Consider the following 18,774-nt stretch of genomic DNA (forward strand, 5'->3'; position numbering starts at 1 on the left):
GCTCATCCCCGTTTCTAAGCCGAAGAGCCAGCGCTGTCCAAAGACGCTTCCGTGGTCATGTGGCCGGCATGACTGAACACCGAGGTGCACGGAACGCTGTTACCTTTCCCGAGGCGGTACCTATTTATCTACTTGCAATTTCTTGCTTTCGAACTGCTAGTTGGCAGAAGCTGGGACTGAAGACGGGAGCTCACTCCGTCACGCAGCACTCGAGTCTCGAACTGCTGACCTGCCGACCTTCCAGTCTGCAGTTCAGCGTCTTAACCACTAAGCCACCGTGGCGCAGTAGGGCTTACTCATGGGTAAACATGCATAAGACCAGGCTGAAATATTGTATTCTCTTGAAGCGCAGAAACCAGACAGCTTTAGGGTGCAATCCTATGCATGTTCAGACAGAAAACTGTCCTACAACTCCCAGCATTCCCCAGCCAGCTTGTAGGACTGTTTCTGTCTAAATATGCATAGTATTGCACCATTTGAGTGTAATCCTACATATGGTTACTGAAAGAAAGCTTCATTCCAGCTTACTTAAATTTCAGCACCCTTCATGGTTTCCTGCCCATCCCCACTCACCTCTTCCCCAGGTAATTTGCCTCCATCTGTAGCCATACTGCTCACCTCTACTCAGAGCTGTGTGTATTGGCCAACGCTGATACAAGGATAGAATTTTTTTATTGGCAGAAGTTCAGCATCTCACTTTTTCTTTTGAAAGTTTCTAGCCCTTAAGGCTGGTGTGGGCAATTTGTGGCCCTTGAGGTGTTTTGGTCTACAACTCCTATCATCCCTCACCATTGGCTATGCTAGCTAGGACCAAACATCTGGAGGGTCACAAGTTGCCCAGCCCTGCCTTAAGTTTATAAAGATACACTTGACAGCATATAGGCAGTGCCTGGTAAATCTCAGAAGCCAGGTCGTTGGGGGTGAGTAGGATTTCCATGCTCAGAAGGTTGTTAGGGTCTTCCATAGCTCTGTGCCCCTCTGCATTGGCAAAGACAGAATTATGAAATATATGTTTGTGTATTTCATTTCCATAGTTTTTTTTAAATTGCAGAATTCCTATTTGTTCATCTTTAGTGTATAGTATACCTGTCTGTATCCAATCAACATGCTTTTTGTCCCTTTCCCTTCCCTTCGTGACCAGCCTTCATAAAATAAATGAAAATCCAAACTCTTTAGAAACGTCCTTATTACGTGTTTATTCCCCCAAGAGCTCAGGGTGACATAAATACTACTCTCTCCTCCCCATTTTGTTCTCTCAACAGTTCAGTCAAGTAGGCTAGGCTGAGAAATAGTGACTGGCCCAAAGTCACTCACTTAGTTTTGTGACTTTGAAAGGATTTAAACTCAGGTCTCCTTGGACTAGTTCAACACTCTAAACACTATGCCACACTGGCTGAATCTTAGATGCAGAATTAATTAGGCAAAGTACATGTTTGCAAGTTTACATAACTGGCATAATTTATTCCAAGTGCAGAATTTGGATTTCCTTGATGCATACTTTCCATTTGTATTTTAATTTTTAGTAGAGAGCACCTGGCTAATTGTATCTTCTCAACACTGCTTAACATCGAGAGGCTTTCCTAGACGTTTTGTTTTGATAGCTTTGAAAAAGAGGGGAAGGGGGGTTAAATTAATCCAGAGATGGAAATACTTTTATAGATCAAAAATACATACACAGATACAGATAAATTTGTTTTTAATAAAGGAGTTAATTTTCTTTCAATCCTATATAAAACAATAGCAATTAAAAACTTCATTTTTGAAAGTAAATATTTACATATGAACAAGGAACTGTGCAAAATTTACATGAAAAAAAATGGAAAGACAGGATTTTTTCCCTAAAAGACAAAATAAAAAGGTGTAACAGTTTGTTGGGTGTTGATAAAAATACTGATCAGCATTCAGTTTACACACAAAAAGAGTTAAGGTGCAATCCACAGGAAACGCTTCTCACACAAGGCTCCGTTGAAATCAATGCCAGTTCATGTAGAGCTCCCTTCATTTCAATAGGATTTGCACAGGAAACGTTTACGGTGGCCCCTGCCCTTAAAATCTAACATGAGAGTTCACTCAAAGAAAGCCGACATATTTACAGTCATAAAAGTACTATCAATAGACAATTTAATACAATAACCTCTGAAAATATAAAGAACCAATTAGTATATTTGTAATAAAAAAATAGGTACAAAGAGGGGAATTTTGCTCTGGACGTCTTTAAAGTAAGCCCATAGCTTGCATACAGTCTTTTAGCAAAATAATTATAGTTTACATAGCCATTTTTTAATGTTATGTGCCAAAAATTATGTACAATTACTGACAAAATACACCAACCATTTTTCAACACTTGATTTCACACTGAGAAACTGTCTTTTTGATGATTCCTCTTAACTTTGATTTTTATTTAATCTAAGCTTTCACTTTCGCTAAAAAACACAGTGCAAGTAAAATATATTTATGCTGAAAAGGTTTTTCTTTTTTTCCTTTTTTCTTTTTTTGTTTTAAACTTTACAGCTTTACAAACTATAGCAAATAAAATGCATTTCTTTTTTTCCTTTTTTTTCTTTTTTACAGATGCTGATAAAACATTCAGAAGTAACCCTCCTTTGTGGGCCTTCAGAGTGGGTAGGGTGCCTCTAATAAGCGATAATAACAAGATTAAAAGAATTGAGGTTACGCTTAAAATTAAGTGTAATCTACAATTTGAACAATTTTGGGCAGGAAAAGATAAATATTTATTAAAATCAGTTTGCTTTGCTAACTGACTCCTTTTAAAAGCTAAAATAAAATGAGGTCATCTGCTGTAGGCATATACCTATATAATCGGTTTAGTTAAGTAAAACTGAACTAAAATGCACAATTAATGTTGAAATTGCTACAGGATCTGACACAGAGTAGCTGGTTATTTGCTAAACGGTTCCATCAGTCTCTATAATATGGCTTGTTTGGCAAGAAGGCCACTCAATCAAAGAGATGAGTTAAACTTTAAATTGTCCTCTTATCGTCTCCTCAGGCCTTTGCAAGTCTCCTTACTGTCAAAGAAAGGGATCTCTCTTACACCAAAGAGTTTATAATAAACGGGAATAGAAAACGGCTCCTTGTAAAGAGATGGTTGTCTCAGAGTGGTGGTGGTTGTCGTCGATGGGGTGTGTGTGTTTTTTTAAACAGTATCCCATATGCTCATTACAAAAAGGCGTAATCTGCAAATATATATAAAAAAGTGTCCCCAGGTGTCTTCTCCGCCAAAAAATACCTTGATCTTCTCCACTTTTACTTAAGGAATGCTTTGTATAGCAATAGTGAATGGCTTGTCTCTCGCTCATTTTCTAAACAAAATATGAGGTCCCTGAGGTTCACCCGCGTTATCCTTTGCCGTGTAAACTGCCTGGTTGTTCCAACTCCAGAGCTGCCTGGGACTGCTACGTTTGTACTGGATCCCTGAAAGCAGAAAGAGAAGAAGTCATATTTCTTAAGGCCTCTGAGAGAATCCTTCATAATGAAACTTAAGCCATACAGAATAAGGAGCATGGGAATCAGGTAACATGAAATTCCTTCAAGCTCGCAGTATAGCTCAATAAGAAACAGACACCCCTTAGAAAGCTACTCTACCTGAATGTATGAAACTGCCATATACTGATCAAGTTCATCTAGCTCAGTATCGTCTTCTCCAGCCTTTCCCAACCAGTACCATCCAGATGTATCAAACTACAACTCCCAGCATCCCCAGAGAACATGGACAATGGTCAGGGGTGATGGGAGTTGTGGTCCAGAACATCTGGAGGACACTAGATGGGGAAGGCTGGTCTACTCTAACTGGTTCTCCAGGATCTCAGGCAATGATCTTTCCCAGTTCTACTACCCAAGTTCTTTTTAACTGGAGATTTCCAGGGATTTAATCTAAGAATGCATGCATGCAAAGTTCCTCTGGAAGAAGATATGCATCTGATGCATCTAAGATCAGCTGCTACTATTGCTCAGATGGTTCCAGTTTTAAGCAGCTCCTCTTATTTATTTTTGACTTTGAAATACAGTGAACATAAGAAGAGCCATGCTGGATCAGACCAAGGGTCCATTTAGTCCAGCATTCTGTTCACACAGTGGCCAACCAGCTGCCCATGGGAAAACAAGCAGGACGTAAGTGCAACAGCACCCTCCCACCCATGTTCCCCAGCAACAAGTGTACTAAGGCATACTGCCTGTGATACTGGAGGTAGCATATAGACACCAGGACTAGTAGCCATTGATAGCCTTCTCCTCCATGAATTATCTAATCCCCTTTTAAAGCCCTCCAAATTGGTGGCCATCACTACATCTTGTGGTAGCGAATTCCATAGTTTAACTATGTGCCGTGTGAAGAAGTCCATCCTTTTATCTGTCCTGAATCTCCTACCAATCAGCTTCATGGGATGACCCCGGATTCTAGTATTATGAGAGAGGGAGAAAAATGTCTCCCTATCCATTTTCTCCACACCATGCATAATTCTGTACATCTCTGTCAGGCCTCCCCTTACTCGACTTTTCTCCAAGCTGAACAATCCCAGCTGTTGTAAACCTTTCCTCATAGGAGAGTTGCTCCAGCCCCTATGAAAACCTATCTATCTATCCATCCATCCATCCATCCATCCATCCATCCATCCTATGAAAACTTCAGCTGTTCCCATCTCCAGTTACCATCCACTGCCTCTGACGTGCAAGTGCATTCAATATCATAGAATAGTAGGGTTGGAAGGGGCCTAGAAGACCATCGAGTCCAACCCCCTGCTCAGTGCAGGAATCCAAGTCAGAGCATTCCTGACAGATGGCTGTCCAGCCTCGTCTTGAATGCCTCCAGTGTGGGAGAGCCCACTACCTCCCTAGGTAATTGATTCCATTGTCGTAATGCTCTAACAGTCAGGAAGTTTTTCCTGATGTTCAGCTGGAATCTGGCTTCCTGTAACTTGAGCCCATGATTCCATGTCCTGCATTCTGGGATGATCGAGAAGAGATTCTGGCCTTCCTCTCTGTGACAACCTTTCAAGTACTTGAAGAGTGCAATCATATCTCCAGTTAATATTATTATTTACTGTTTCTTTAGCCCTTTTTCAGTAGCTTTCATTTCTTATCCCATTCATCCTTGCAACAACTTGGTGAGGCAATTAGACTATAGGCCTCCCTGCCTGACTTTTATGGGCGCATCAGCTGTTTCCAAGCTGCCACTACCATGAGCATAAGCAGGCGTCTGACGAGTGATAGCATATGCAACACTCTACATGCAAGACTGAATTAATCACACTTAATAACCTATTATTATTATTATACTGCCATCAATGTACATGGCATTGTACAGAATGAAACAATGAATCCCTGCCACAGATGTATACATTCTAATAAAATCACATAATAAGACCAAGGGAGGGAAAGGAATGCATCAAATGGGCATAGGGAACAATACAAATATAAATAAATAATATTACCAAGCAATGAATAAAATCTAAGCTAAAATTCCAAAAGCTTTGGAAAAGATAGAAGTTTTTAATTGAGGTTTAAAAACAGAAATTGAACCAACCATCCGCAAATTCTCTGGAAGAGAATTCCAGGAATAGGGAGCAGCAAGAGAAGAAGGATCGAGTTGAGCAAGGGAAGTAAAAACCCTTGGGCGTGTAAGAAACATTCCACTCAAGGAGCAAAGAACGCGAGTGGGCCTATAATGAGAAATAAGGGCTGAGATAAGGAGGAGCTAGCCCATGACAGGCTTTAAAAGTCAGAAGAAGCAGCTTACATAGAATCCTAAATGGAATAGGAAGCCATTGAAGAGATTTCAGAAGTGGAGTAATATGATCAAAATGATGGACCAGGAAAATAATCTTAGTGGCAGAATGTTGAATAGAAACCAAAGAACAAATACGAGATGAAGGAAGGCCAGTCAAAAGAAGACTGCAGTAGTCAAGACAAGAGACAACCAGAGCATGAACAAGAATCTTAGTGGAAGAGACAGATAAAAATGGTCAAATCCTGGCAATGTGATAGACGAAGAAATGACAAGACTGCACTGGAATCTCAATATAAGGAACAAAAAAGAGAGAAGAACTGAAAATGCAGCTGAGACTATGTGCTTCCTTAACTGGATGGAGAATAACATTATAAACAGTAACAGAAAATGTACAGTGCCTTACATAAGGATTCACACACACCCTTTCATTTTTCTACATTTTTATGTGTTACAACTTGGAATTAAAATGGATTTAATTAGGATTTCATAGAACCATAGAATAGTAGGGTTGGAAGGGGCCTACGAGACCATTGAGTCCAACCCCCTGCTCAATGCAGGAATCCAAGTCAGAGCATCCCTGACAGATGGCTGTCCAGCCTCATCTTGAATTCCTCCAGTATGGGAGAGCCCACCACCTCCCTAGGTCATTGCTTCCATTGTCGTCTTGCTCTAAGAGTCAGGAGGTTTCTCCTGATGTTCAGCCGGAATCTGGCTTCCTGTAACTTGAGCCCATGATTCCGTGTCCTGCATTCTGGGATGATCGAGAAGAGATCCTGGCCTTCCTCTCTGTGACAACCTTTCAACCTTGAAGAGCACTATCATATCTCTCCTCAGTCTTCTCTTCTCAAGGCTAAATATGCCCGGTTCTTTCAGTCTCTCTTCACAGGGCTTTGTTTCCAGTCCCCTGATCATCTTTGTCCCTGATGTACACAAAATAGTCCATATTGTCGAACTGGGGAGAAAATCTACATATTTTACAAAATGATTTACAAATAAAAAACTGAAAAGTCTGGACTGCATAAGTATTCACACCCTTTGCTGTGACACCCTTAAATAAGCTCTGGTGCAACCAACTGCCTTCAGAAGTCACATAATTTGTTGAATGGAGTCCACCTGTGTGCAATTCAAGTGTCGCATGTTCTCATATTAAATACACCTGTTTCAGGAAGGCCCCAGAGTTTGTTGGAGAGCACATCTAAGCAAACAGAATCATGAAGACCAAGAAGCTATCAAAAAACTCCACAATAAAGTTCTGGAGAAGCACCAATCAGGGTTAGTTTTATAAAAAAAAATCTCAAACTATGAACATGTCCCAGAGCATCGTTAAAATCATTATTACAAAATGGAAAGAATATGGCACACCCGCGAGTCTGCCTAGAGAAGGCTGTCCATCAAAACTCAGGGACCAAGTAAGGAGGGCATTAGTCAGAGGAGCAACCAAGAGGCCTATGAAAACTCTGAAGGAGCTGGAGAGATCCACAACTGAGATGGGAGAAACTGTCCACTGGACAACTGTCACCTGGATGCGCCGCAAAGCTGGGCTTTATGGAATAGTGGCGAAAAGAAAGCCACTGCTGTGGGGAAAAGCCCTATCAAATCCCATTTGGATTTTGCCAAAAGGCATGTGGGAGACACAGCAAACATGTGGGAAAATGTTCTCTAGTCTGATTAGACCAAAACATAACTTTTTGGCCTTTGCACAAAACGCTATGTGTGGCGCAAAGCCAACAGTGCTCATTGCCCTGAGAACACCATCCACACAATGAAGCATGGTGGTGGCAGCATCATGTTATGGCAATGCTTTTCATCGGCAGGGACTGGGAAACTGGCCAGGATTGAGGGCAAGATGGATGGAGCCAAATACAGGACAATTCTAGAGGGAAACCTTTTTCAGTCTGCAAGGGACCTGGGACTTGGGCAGAGGTTCACCTTCCAGCAGGACAATGATCCTAAACACACAGCCAAAGTTACGCTGGAGTGGTTTAAAAACAAGAACTTGAATGTCTTAGAATGGCCCAGTCAAAGCCCAGACCTCAATCTGATTGAGAATCTGTGGGAAAACTTGAAAACTGTTCACCAACAGTTCCCATCCAATCTGACAGAGCTTGAGCAATTTTACCAAGAACAATGGGAAAAAATTCCAGGATCCAAATGCACAAACCTGGTAGAGACTTACCCCCAAAGACTCACAGCTGTAATTGCTGCCAAAGGTGCTTCTACCAAGTATTGACTTACGGGGATGAATACTTATGCAACCAACAAATGCCAGTTTGTTTTTGTTTAATTAACTTTTGTGCCACAATAAAAATAATTTGCACCTTCAAAGTGTTAAGAATGTTATGTAAATCAAATGGTACAAATGCCAATAAAATCCATTTTAATTCCAGGTTGTAACACAACAAAATGTGGAAAAGTCAAAGGGGGTGAATGCTTATGCAAGGCAGTGCATGCCGGGGAGAAGATTTGGGGACAGATGGACAAGAAGTTCTGTCTTTGCCATGTTACGTTTCAGACGACAATGAAGCATCCAAGCTGAAATACCCAAGAGACATGCCGAAAGAAGATCATGAATATCAGAAGAGAATTCTGGGGACAAAATATATAATTGTGTAACATCAGCATACGAATGATATTGGGAGGCCATGAGATCAAATGAGATTACCCAAAGAAAGCATATAGAGAGAAAACCATGGCCTCCAAACTGAACCCTGCGGAACCCCAACTGAGAATGGAAAGGAATGAAGTGCAGCTGTTAGCCAACACGTTGAACGACCAACCCAACAGGTAAGAAGCAAACCAGTTAAAGATGGCATCACAGATCCCAAGGTCACAAAGGGAATCCAGCAAAAGATCATGAACTATGTCAAAGGCCGCAGAAAGATCACAAAGATGGTCCCACTGAAATTAATGCAAAAGGTTATGACATAACTTAACTCCCATTGATCTCAGTGGGAATAAATCACAATGAACTTAGCCTGCATCCAACACATCATGCTTTAGCATGCCCCTTCAAACCACCAGTTCTGGCCATTTACAATAGAATTGCCCTGTATTTGCTCCTGGTGAAGCTCAATGTATTCCCAGTTGCCCCTCACATGTGCACACTTCTCTCTGTGGTAATGTCAATTGCACAGAAAGGTCCCCTAAGACACAGATGACTACTCAAGGTTATATAATGCAACGAATAAAGATGTCAACTTGGATATCCTATCTCAAAACCCAGTACTATACTATTATGCACACACATCCCAGCTTGCATACTGGTTGATTTATTTATGTTATTTATGAAGAAACCAATCCTTTGCCCACCAGACAGCTTCTGGGTGGGGTGGGGGATAGGACAGTTTGGTTTCCTGGCTCTGACCTCAGAGCCAGGAAACTGTGCTCCCCACCCCCTCTCCACCCCCCTCATAACCAGCATGGAAAGAACCACACAGGCCACCTCTCTGCACTCAGAAAACAGAGCAGAGACAGGAGAAAGGGGGTGTTCCCAAGGGCAGGGAGGGGAGGAGCCGGGATGGTTGCGTTATGCCATTTCCTATGGCCACCCCAGCCTCCTTCCCCCGCCCCCCGCTCCGAAGGTCTGCTGCTAAATGGCAAGGACAGTGTTCTGCTTATAAATACCCAGTGATATCATAACCTATTAATGTAGCAAAGACATTGAAAAGTTACACTGTAAGATACTTGCCAGTTTGAAGCCTATGCATATGTGTTTATATAAGCCACAAAGGAGCTAGTTGAGCTTAAGGTAAAAGCAGTTGCTTCAGGAAGGTACAAAAGTCCTCTCTTTCTCAGCCTCCACCCCCAAAGCTCAGTTTCCAAATGTCTTGGGAAGCCAAGTGCTCACTCAGTCTAGGTAGCCTGTGTCATCCTGTCTCCCCACTGGTGCTGACAGACAGTGCTGAGCATCAGTGAGCACCTGCTGGGTCTCAACAGACATTTTGCTTCTCCAAGGCCCCTCTATTAGCCTTTAAGTATCATGAGGTCAGATGTAGCCTGCATTTCCCTTAGAGATTCAGCAAGGACCAGAGAGTGAGACTTTACCCTGGAGACCAGGGTTCAATCCAACCTCTTCTATGGATTCATTAACCTGATCCCAAAATATTCAGAAAAAATATGTGGTACATCCCTTCAAACTATATCACTTCGGAAAGCAGTCATGACGATTCCATGCTTAAACCAACGTCAAATACTTCTCACTGAATACTAGGTTAGAACCTGTCTCCATGACAAGGTAGCTTTTGATCTGGTGACTGTTCCAACATTTGCCACACATTCAGTCTTTACGAACACATGGTACAGGCCTTCCTGGGATTGTACCACTTGAGAATAAGTTATTTTGCAAATTAAGGGTGCTATATAAATGAGCATGATAAAGGACAAAGAAGGCAGGGACCTCACAGAAGCAGATGAGATTAAGAAGAGGTGGCAAGAATACACAGAAGAACTATACAGGAAAGATCTGAATGTCCCTGGTAGCCATGATAGTGCGGTCACTGAACTTGAGCCGGACATCCTAGAGAGTGAAGTCAAGTGGGCCTTAGGAAGCATTAGTAACAACAAAGCTAGCGGAGATGACAGTATTCCAGCCGAGTTATTTAAAATCCTAAAAGATGATGCTGTTAAAGTGCTGCATTCAATATGCCAACAAATCTGGAACACTCAACAGTGGCCACAAGACTGGAAAAGGTCAGTTTACATTCCAATTACAAAGAAGGGCAACACCAAAGAGTGTTCAAACTACCGCACAATTGCGCTCATTTCACATGCCAGCAAGGTGATGCTCAAAATCCTACAAGCTAGGCTTCAGCAGTATGCGAACCGAGAACTACCGGAAGTACAAGCTGGGTTTAGAAGAGGCAGAGGAACTAGAGATCAAATCGCCAACATTCGCTGCATCATGGAGAAAGCAAGAGAATTCCAGAAAAACGTCTATTTCTGCTTCATTGACTACGCTAAAGCCTTTGATTGTGTGGATCACAACAAACTGTGGCAAATTCTGAAAGTGATGGGAGTACCAGACCACCTTACCTGTCTCCTGAGAAACCTGTACGAGGGTCAAGAAGCAACAGTAAGAACCAGACATGGAACAACCGATTGGTTCAAAATTGGGAAAGGAGTACGACAAGGCTGCATATTGTCACCCTGCTTATTTAACTTATATGCAGAGTACATCATGAGAAATGCCGGGTTGGATGAATCAGAGGTCGGAATTAAGATTGCTGGGAGAATTATCAACAACCTCCGATATGCAGACGATACCACCCTAATGGCAGAAAGCGAAGAGGATCTAAAGAGCCTCTTGTTGAGGGTGAAAGAGGAGAGTGCAAAAGCTGGTTTGAAACTCAACATTACAAAAACGAAGATCATGGCATCTGGCCCCATCACTTCCTGGCATATAGAAGGGGAAGAAATGGAAGCAGTGACAGATTTTACTTTCTTGGGCTCCAAGATCACCGCAGACGGTGACTGTAGCCATGAAATTAAAAGACGCTTGCTCCTTGGGAGGAAAGCTATGGCCAACCTAGACAGCATAGTAAGAAGCAGAGACATCACCTTGCCGACAAAGGTCCGTCTAATCAAAGCTATGGTTTTCCCAGTAGTAATGTATGGCTGTGAGAGCTGGACTATAAGGAAGGCTGAGCGCCGAAGAATTGATGCTTTCGAACTGTGGTGCTGGAGAAGACTCTTACGAGTCCCCTGGACTGCAAGGAGGTCAAATCAGTCCATCCTAAAGGAAATCAACCCTGAGTGCTCATTGGAAGGACAGATAATGAAGCTGAAGCTCCAATATTTTGGCCACCTAATGCGAAGAGAAAACTCCCTGGAAAAGACCCTGATGCTAGGAAAGACTGAAGGCAAAAGGAGAAGGGGACGGCAGAGGATGAGATGGCTAGATAGCATCACGGATGCAATGAATATGAACTTGAGCACGCTCCGGGAGAGAGCGCAGGACAGGAAGGCCTGGCGTGCTATGGTCCATGGGGTCACGAAGAGTCGGACACAACTGAACGACTGAACAACAACAATATAAATGAGGGGTAGCAGCAGATGCTTTGGCCTAGGATAGAAGTGGCCATAGGTGGATGAATCTGAATTTATCAGTGTTATATTTGGTGAAACTAAAAATTTAAGTGGGGGGGAGGTATAGTCATGGCACAATTACAGAAGTCTTATTCTAAACCCAAGTACAGTCAACAACTATGGAAGAAGAGCACACCACTGTTATGCAAAATGGCTATTAAAAGGTGACTCAATTTAAGTACCAATGTTATATAATAGTAGTAAAAATTACATTACAACAAAAACAGGAGTGAATTATTGTGTCAAAACTAGGAGAATTTTTGTTTGTTTGTAAGAATTTACCACCGTCCCCACATATCTTCATAAATGGGATAGAAAGAACTTTTAAAAAATCTAATGTGGGAGAAAACAAAAGTGACAGTTTCGTCCATCCATCCCAGGACTTTGAGTGCTTAGCTCTTAAAAGTCTGGGTTTCAATTCCAGTGTATTCAACCATATTTGTGGTGCTGAATTAGGTTTACCACCTTTTTTCTCACAATCTCCTCATCTTTAACTCCTACATGGCAGGCAGGTACAACTTGGCCCTCTCCATGCTGAAATACCTGTACCTATAGAATTTAGCAAGTACAAATGAGCAAGAATTCTATTTCTGTTCATTTTTGTTAAGAATTTACCAACATTCATATATATCTTCATATAGCGTATGGAAAGAACTTGAGATTTAAATAATTTGAATGCAGAATAAAGCAAAACTGACAGATTCATCCACCCCTAGCCAGAACAGATAGGTGGTTTTGCAGTGTCTCATTCTCTGAGAAAAACTGTGGGCAGGCAGTAATGAATTGTAACCAGCAGGTGGCATATATAGTCCAGAGAATCAGATTTTCAAAAAAGAATCAAAGAGAGAACTACTGACAGGTGATTTTGTCTTGAAAGACTGCTAATTGATGTGCAAGTTGAAGTTATAGTTTGTGCATCAATGCTATTTGTTTTAGTAGGGTTATCTCTGGGCATTTTGGGAAAAATAGTGGGAATGTTTATTGCATTGTGATGCATCTTCTCCACTTCCCTCAATCCTCTACATTCATGGTCCTCAGCAGCCCCATCATCCAGCCACAGGAGCATGAACCAGTCGTTACACACACACACCCCACCGCCACCCCCCACCCCCCTGCTGATTGGATGCACAGCTTTCCCACTCTCCTCTGGGGTCACAGTGAAGCCAAAGGTTCACACACCTCATCCATCCGGCTGGACTCCTCACCTTTAACCCCCCTGGCTTCAGGCAGGCCCATGCACCCCATTCCAGAATGTCCTGGCTTGACTCTTCCTTGCTTCCCAAAAGCATCAGATTCTTTCCCCTTACTTAACTGTCTGATGAAGCACAGCGTTCAAAAAGGAGAAGGAACATCTCAATGGCTGCTGCAGTTCAAGCACTGCCTTAGGTAGCCAGCCTGTGGTATAATCAGCCCAGCACCTTTCAGGGCCAATTGTGTCACTCCCCCAGAATGAACAAGAATTTCTTCCAGGACATTCAGCTGCCAGACCTACTGTGCCGGATACCCTGCTGTGGCACCAAGAGGTGCATAGGTGGTGAAGTAAGAGATTCTGTGAGCTGGTGAATTCTTCATGTTCCCACACTTACTGTGTTCAGGTGCACAGAATTGCCAAGCAACAAGCAGCTAGTCTGTAAAGAAGGCTGCATTCCTGTATCTTTCCACCTTCTTGTGGTACAATAGGCATCTTTAGGTTGAGCAGACAGGTTGGCTGTTGCATGGCACTCCTATACATTTTGATCACAGTATGTGTGGGACCATGAACAACTGCTCTGTGATGTTCAATGCAGAGCCACCTAGATTGATTTAAAGGAAGCTATGAAGGAAAATTAAAGGTTTTTTTAAGCAGGTGGGATCTGATATTCACTGGCTAAAGATATTTTTTTCTAATTAGAAGATTTAACGGCACAGATTCATTGGAAACTTTTCCTGCACCAATGAAATGAAATCAAGGATTGCCATAAGACTTATAACAGGCACAATTCTAGTAGGCTTTGAGCCTTAGATCAAAGATGTAAAACCTACAATACATATAAGATTGCCAGCTTTTGGAAAAATGTCTAAAATGTTTGGATGGTAAGCCCGAAGAAAGCCCTGCCAGAATATATAACTGCCAAAGCTTTCTGATGATCCTAAAAAGGGGCCTGGAGAAGCCCCAAACTTCCCAAGAGCCCAGATTTATAAGCCTTTCATGATCAAGAAACAAAAGTTAAGAGAGGTAGAAGACAGAGATGTTAAGGTAAGCTTTGGATGCAGATTGAGGACAGTCCTGAACCTACATTCAACCCCTTGCAAAGGTAGCTGTAAAAGGTTCATAGTAGCATATGTCCCTAAAAACCTGGACTCCAGCCATGGCCAACTGCTGGGTTACTACAGGTATATCTTCCTTTTTCTTCAAGATCATCCACTCTAAAACTAACCCCAAGATCAGAGTAGGTCTAGGAACTTCCTAAATCTGTTTCAGAGGGATTCTGACTTAGCCCTGTGTTACTGAGCTCAGCTTTGCTGCCATTTTAAGTACCTCATTAGCACCTTGTCTCCAGTTATTTCCATTTTGCCTGGAAGATTGAATCAAGCAAAGGTTTGAGGAACAAGGGCAAAATACCCAATATGTAGTTTATGTCCTTGTTTTATCGTGTATAGTAGGAGCGGCATACCCTTCCATGCAAAAAGGTATGAGAATTTCAGGTATATGCAGATGTCTTACTCTATTGCAATCAAGCCATCATGGTTGCACCCTTTTGAACTGGCCAATCCAGAGCTGCGACGAGGGAAAGTGCTATGCCAAAAGCAATGCCACCACCAGTAGACACCACCAGTAGACACCCAAAGGACCTACACTGGCCATCAGTTCCCCCATTGGAGATTCACAGAAGGATACCCCTGTGGTCTAGCACAAAGGAACTTCCTCAGCGCTCTGCAGAGCTCAACTCCTCTCCATAAGAGAAGCCCTTTCTCCTCCTGATCTGAAAGAGGTAGCGTTTGTACTGTAATTTCCTTCTGCCTCTGTTCTCTCACTATCTTGCTAACACCCCTTTCCCCTGCCCCTTCAAGCAAGTTAGCCACATTGCTCCTTCAACAAACTGTTGACACTCTGATTCCTTTCTTTTCTCCAGCTGGGATTCACACGAGTCCATCTGGAGTCTCTTGCCCTCCCCTCTCCTTATTTGGCATTACACATTCTTCCCTCTGTTTCTTTCAGTCTTCTCATCCCCAACTCACCTCACCTTATACTTAATTCAACAGCTTACAGTTCCATCTGAATACTGCTCATGTATATTCTCTTTTTATTTTTGTAATAAACAATATTGGTTGTGGACACCTCTACCTTTACTTTACCTAATAAACAATATCCTTGGCTCTTCTAATCTTTGGCTCTTGGTCTTGTTGCCAATTCCCCCATTTTAGAGAGCCCAGGTTTAGTTTTTTCCACTTGGGCATCCCAATTCCTGCCCCTACATGCAAGGCTAAAAGACCCTATTGACACATGTTCCTTCTGCACACATGAACATTACATGTGCAAACAAAGACATGGGGGAACAACTGAGAACTCAGGATCTGTCCTGTCCCTACATACCAAGTTCTCAAACGAATGGGGGTGAAGTTTCAGGGAGGAAGCAGAATTTATCCCACACTCCCTTCAAGAAGAGCTGTTGCTGTGTTTGAATGATGTTTCCCTGTGTGCAGCTTAAGGAGCAGGTCAGATGTCCTGTTCTATTACCCTTCTAGTGCCAGCACAGGAGCAAAACCCCATTCACAGTTCCTTGCACACAGCCTGCTCTGCATATACAGAACTGCACACAAGAATCTATCCAGGCTCACCTATTAGTCAGATGGATGGTGAAAGGTTGGCAGACTGTTTAGAAGCAGGGGTAGAATTCAAAAAGCTTGAGAAACACTGCCATATATACCAGGAAGCTGGAAGCTTCCAGGCAGGTCTTGGGGCATGCTCCTACTGAGATCCCAATGCCTATTCAAGGGCTACCTACTCATACAAGCTGAAATTCAGGAGAGAGAGAAAGAGCAACATCCTGTTTGGCTGCTCCTACTCAAGAGGTGTGGGGAGAATATTCAGAGAAAGGACCTCTTAGAGAGCAATCCTATGCATGTTTAGACAGAGAAAAGGCCTACAATTTGTAGGCCTTTTCTCCATCTAAACATGCATAAGATTGCGCCCTTAATCACTCCTGGGTCTTGGCCAAGAATGCACAGGTGGGTGTTGTATTATGGGAGCCTCTGCATATGCAGGGGATCTTGTCACAATATATTTAGAAGCTTCCCCAGAAATGCTCAAGCAATCAAATTCACACAAGAAGAATAAACAATTAATTTTCCAAGATAAAAATTGGGTCTTTGCTGTTCCCTCTAATACTGAATTTAAGTTCACATGTTAATTATGTAATTCACAGAACAGAGTATATGTTTCTTGAATTCTGCTGTTGTTGTTTTTAGCATTTGTTTAGCGGCTAAACAGATACTGAATTTCTTTGCTTAAAGCTGAAACTTCACCCTCATTACGTATTATTAATACTGAACATTCCTTGTACATTAGCATGCCAGTCTGAATGAACTATTTTGGCAGTCTGCTTTAACTGCAAAAACAAAACACACATGTACGCAGAAAGAGACAAGGAAAGCTCAGTTTAAAAATGTCAACTGCAACAGCAGCCATACAGCTGTGAGTCAATTAGATCCAAAGCAGCTGGTTCTAAATTAAGCAAACAAAAGGTTCAATTCAGGAAGTCTGCAGTTGATTTGGCCATCCAGTAACTGATTACTCTAAGATAACTAAATTAATCAGAGTTCGCTAAAGTGCAAACAAGATGTCCTGCAGAAAATAAAACAAATTCCATGTATTAAAGGGAACGTTAAGCTCAACATGCACGCAAGTGTTTGTATGCAGGCACGCACGTGCACACATTAAGCAGCCCACAGTACTTAAAACCAACCTTGGTTAAATATGCAGCAACTCTCTGTTCAAATGAAAGCTGTTTTCAGACACTGCATAAAGAACAGCAGCAATGTAGCCCAACTCAACGGTCAAAGTTCCACCACGGGAGAGAAATATTGATGACAAGGCCTTTTGGTATGATGTACTTGGGCAGGGGGAAGCCATGTAAAAAAAGAACAGCTCTCCTTGGCAAGTACATTACTGGGTGACAAGGTAGAGTATGTGGACACAGGTTTCCAAGATTATTCATAAGGCATGCAGAAATCCTTTTCTTTGGCATGGACAGAACCACTGACCCTTAATGGATTTATTAGAAAAGAGGGATGCTGCTGCTCCCTGGGAGTGAACACTAGTGCTCAAAGTCCAAAGAGCAAAGCAATGGGGTGGGTGCCTTGTGTCTTAATCCTTCCTCTCTCCCACTTAAGGAAAAGGTGACAGCCTCATTTCTGTTCCTTCATACTGCTAGGAATGGGGGCAACAATTAAGCAGGTGATTGCGTTATAGCCTCCTTTCCATACTATGTTGATAGGAGTGCATGTGGGAGGGGCAACAGTCATTATTAGACCCACCCCACCTGTAGCTCAAGGTATGTTCCCCACACACACACCTTCAAGACTAAACATGTTTCCAGTGTGGCATATAGCTAGAAAAAGGTATCTCAAATTGGATAGTTGAGATTCATTTGTTTATTCTGATCTATAAAGTTTGGTACTAAGTGGTTTTATGCTGAAATCCTACACACATTTATTAGGGAGTAAGCCCCATTGAACACAGTGGGACTTACCTCTGAGTGAACATGTCTAGGATTGTGCTGCATATTGATCAGCCTTAGACACGGTGAAGCTCCAGTTTTTGATCAGTGGTATTTTATTAATGTTATTGTATTTAATTTCATTTATTACTTTGGTATATCACTTCAGGTGCTACTATTTCCAGGAATGCAACTAATATGTTTTAGAAATAAAACAAAGTTTAGACCTCATTTTAACCCAATTTCACTGTCTCCATGGCTTCGTAAGCATCATCCCATTGATTTCAAGGCAGTTCCCTTTGAAGTATTTGTGTTTGGGCTCAAATCTAGATGTTTCATAGACATCGAAAATTCTATGTAGGATTTATAAAATATTTACCAATAACAATATAAACACATTTTATTGTACTTTATCATACTTTTATCTTACTTATGTTACATGAACTTGCATTTGCTACTGGAGAGCATTTTGCTGTGATATTTCTATATGGGGTTGTCAACTTATATTCCTGTCAAGGACAGGCAGGACATTTTGTATCTTCAACAGGCAGGCATCCAGCAGGTGCTACTAAATGCCACTGTCTCCAGGGCAAGAAAACTGCACCAGTTGAATTTCTGCCTGTCCCTAAAGCCTCTATGGGGGTGGGGGGAGTGCCTTTTGGAAAATGAGTATTTTGTGACTGGCCATTTTAGAGAGTGCTACTAATTTGCTATTCTCATTGAAACCTACAACATGACAAGGCGTCATTTCTTCAAGAGCTAAATATGTAGAAGCAGATTAACTCTGCAGTTCATTTTCTTGTTTTCCTCCATGCTACAGCCTTCACCAACCTGGTGCCCTCCAGATGTGCTGAACTACAACTCCCAGCATGCACTAGCCAACATGGTTGGCTGGTGTGTGCTGGGAGTTGTATTCCAACACATCTGGAAGCCACTAGGTTGGGGAAGACTGTACTACAGCAATAAAGAAAACAAATGGTCAGAAATGTCTCCTTTTATATTACTATCAGTTTTCTGTGGGACATCTGGAGTTGCAAACTAAATATATCAAGCCTCCACCCCCTTTGCTTTAAGAGAACTATAACTAATTGTTATCAAGCATTCTATAAGTTACAACTCACATACGAAATGCCAACTCCATTTCCTGTCTCACTTCAAAAAATTAAAAAGAAAAAGCTTGCACCATTAAGGAAACACAGATGAAGACGCAACCTCTATTCTGATTCGTCTTGGAAGTTATCAGTA

General features: G+C 42.0%; 1 protein-coding gene across 4 annotated transcripts in view; it reads right to left on the minus strand.

Moving 5' to 3' along the window:
* Window positions 1-1,680: 1,680 nt before the first annotated feature.
* Window positions 1,681-18,774, minus strand: part of TAF4 (TATA-box binding protein associated factor 4) — a 109,300-nt gene continuing 92,206 nt past the window's right edge. For all 4 annotated transcript variants that reach the window (XM_084854318.1, XM_084854315.1, XM_084854316.1 and 1 more), the window contains exon 16: window positions 1,681-3,435. In XM_084854318.1, the coding sequence (XP_084710444.1) occupies window positions 3,268-3,435 (168 nt within the window). In that variant the 3' untranslated portion in view covers window positions 1,681-3,267. The remainder of the gene's footprint in view (window positions 3,436-18,774) is intronic.

Source organism: Heloderma suspectum, chromosome 4 (genome assembly GCF_057233095.1).
Source record: "Heloderma suspectum isolate Gila_16-S chromosome 4, 16-S_ref, whole genome shotgun sequence".
Classification (NCBI taxonomy): domain Eukaryota; kingdom Metazoa; phylum Chordata; class Lepidosauria; order Squamata; family Helodermatidae; genus Heloderma; species Heloderma suspectum.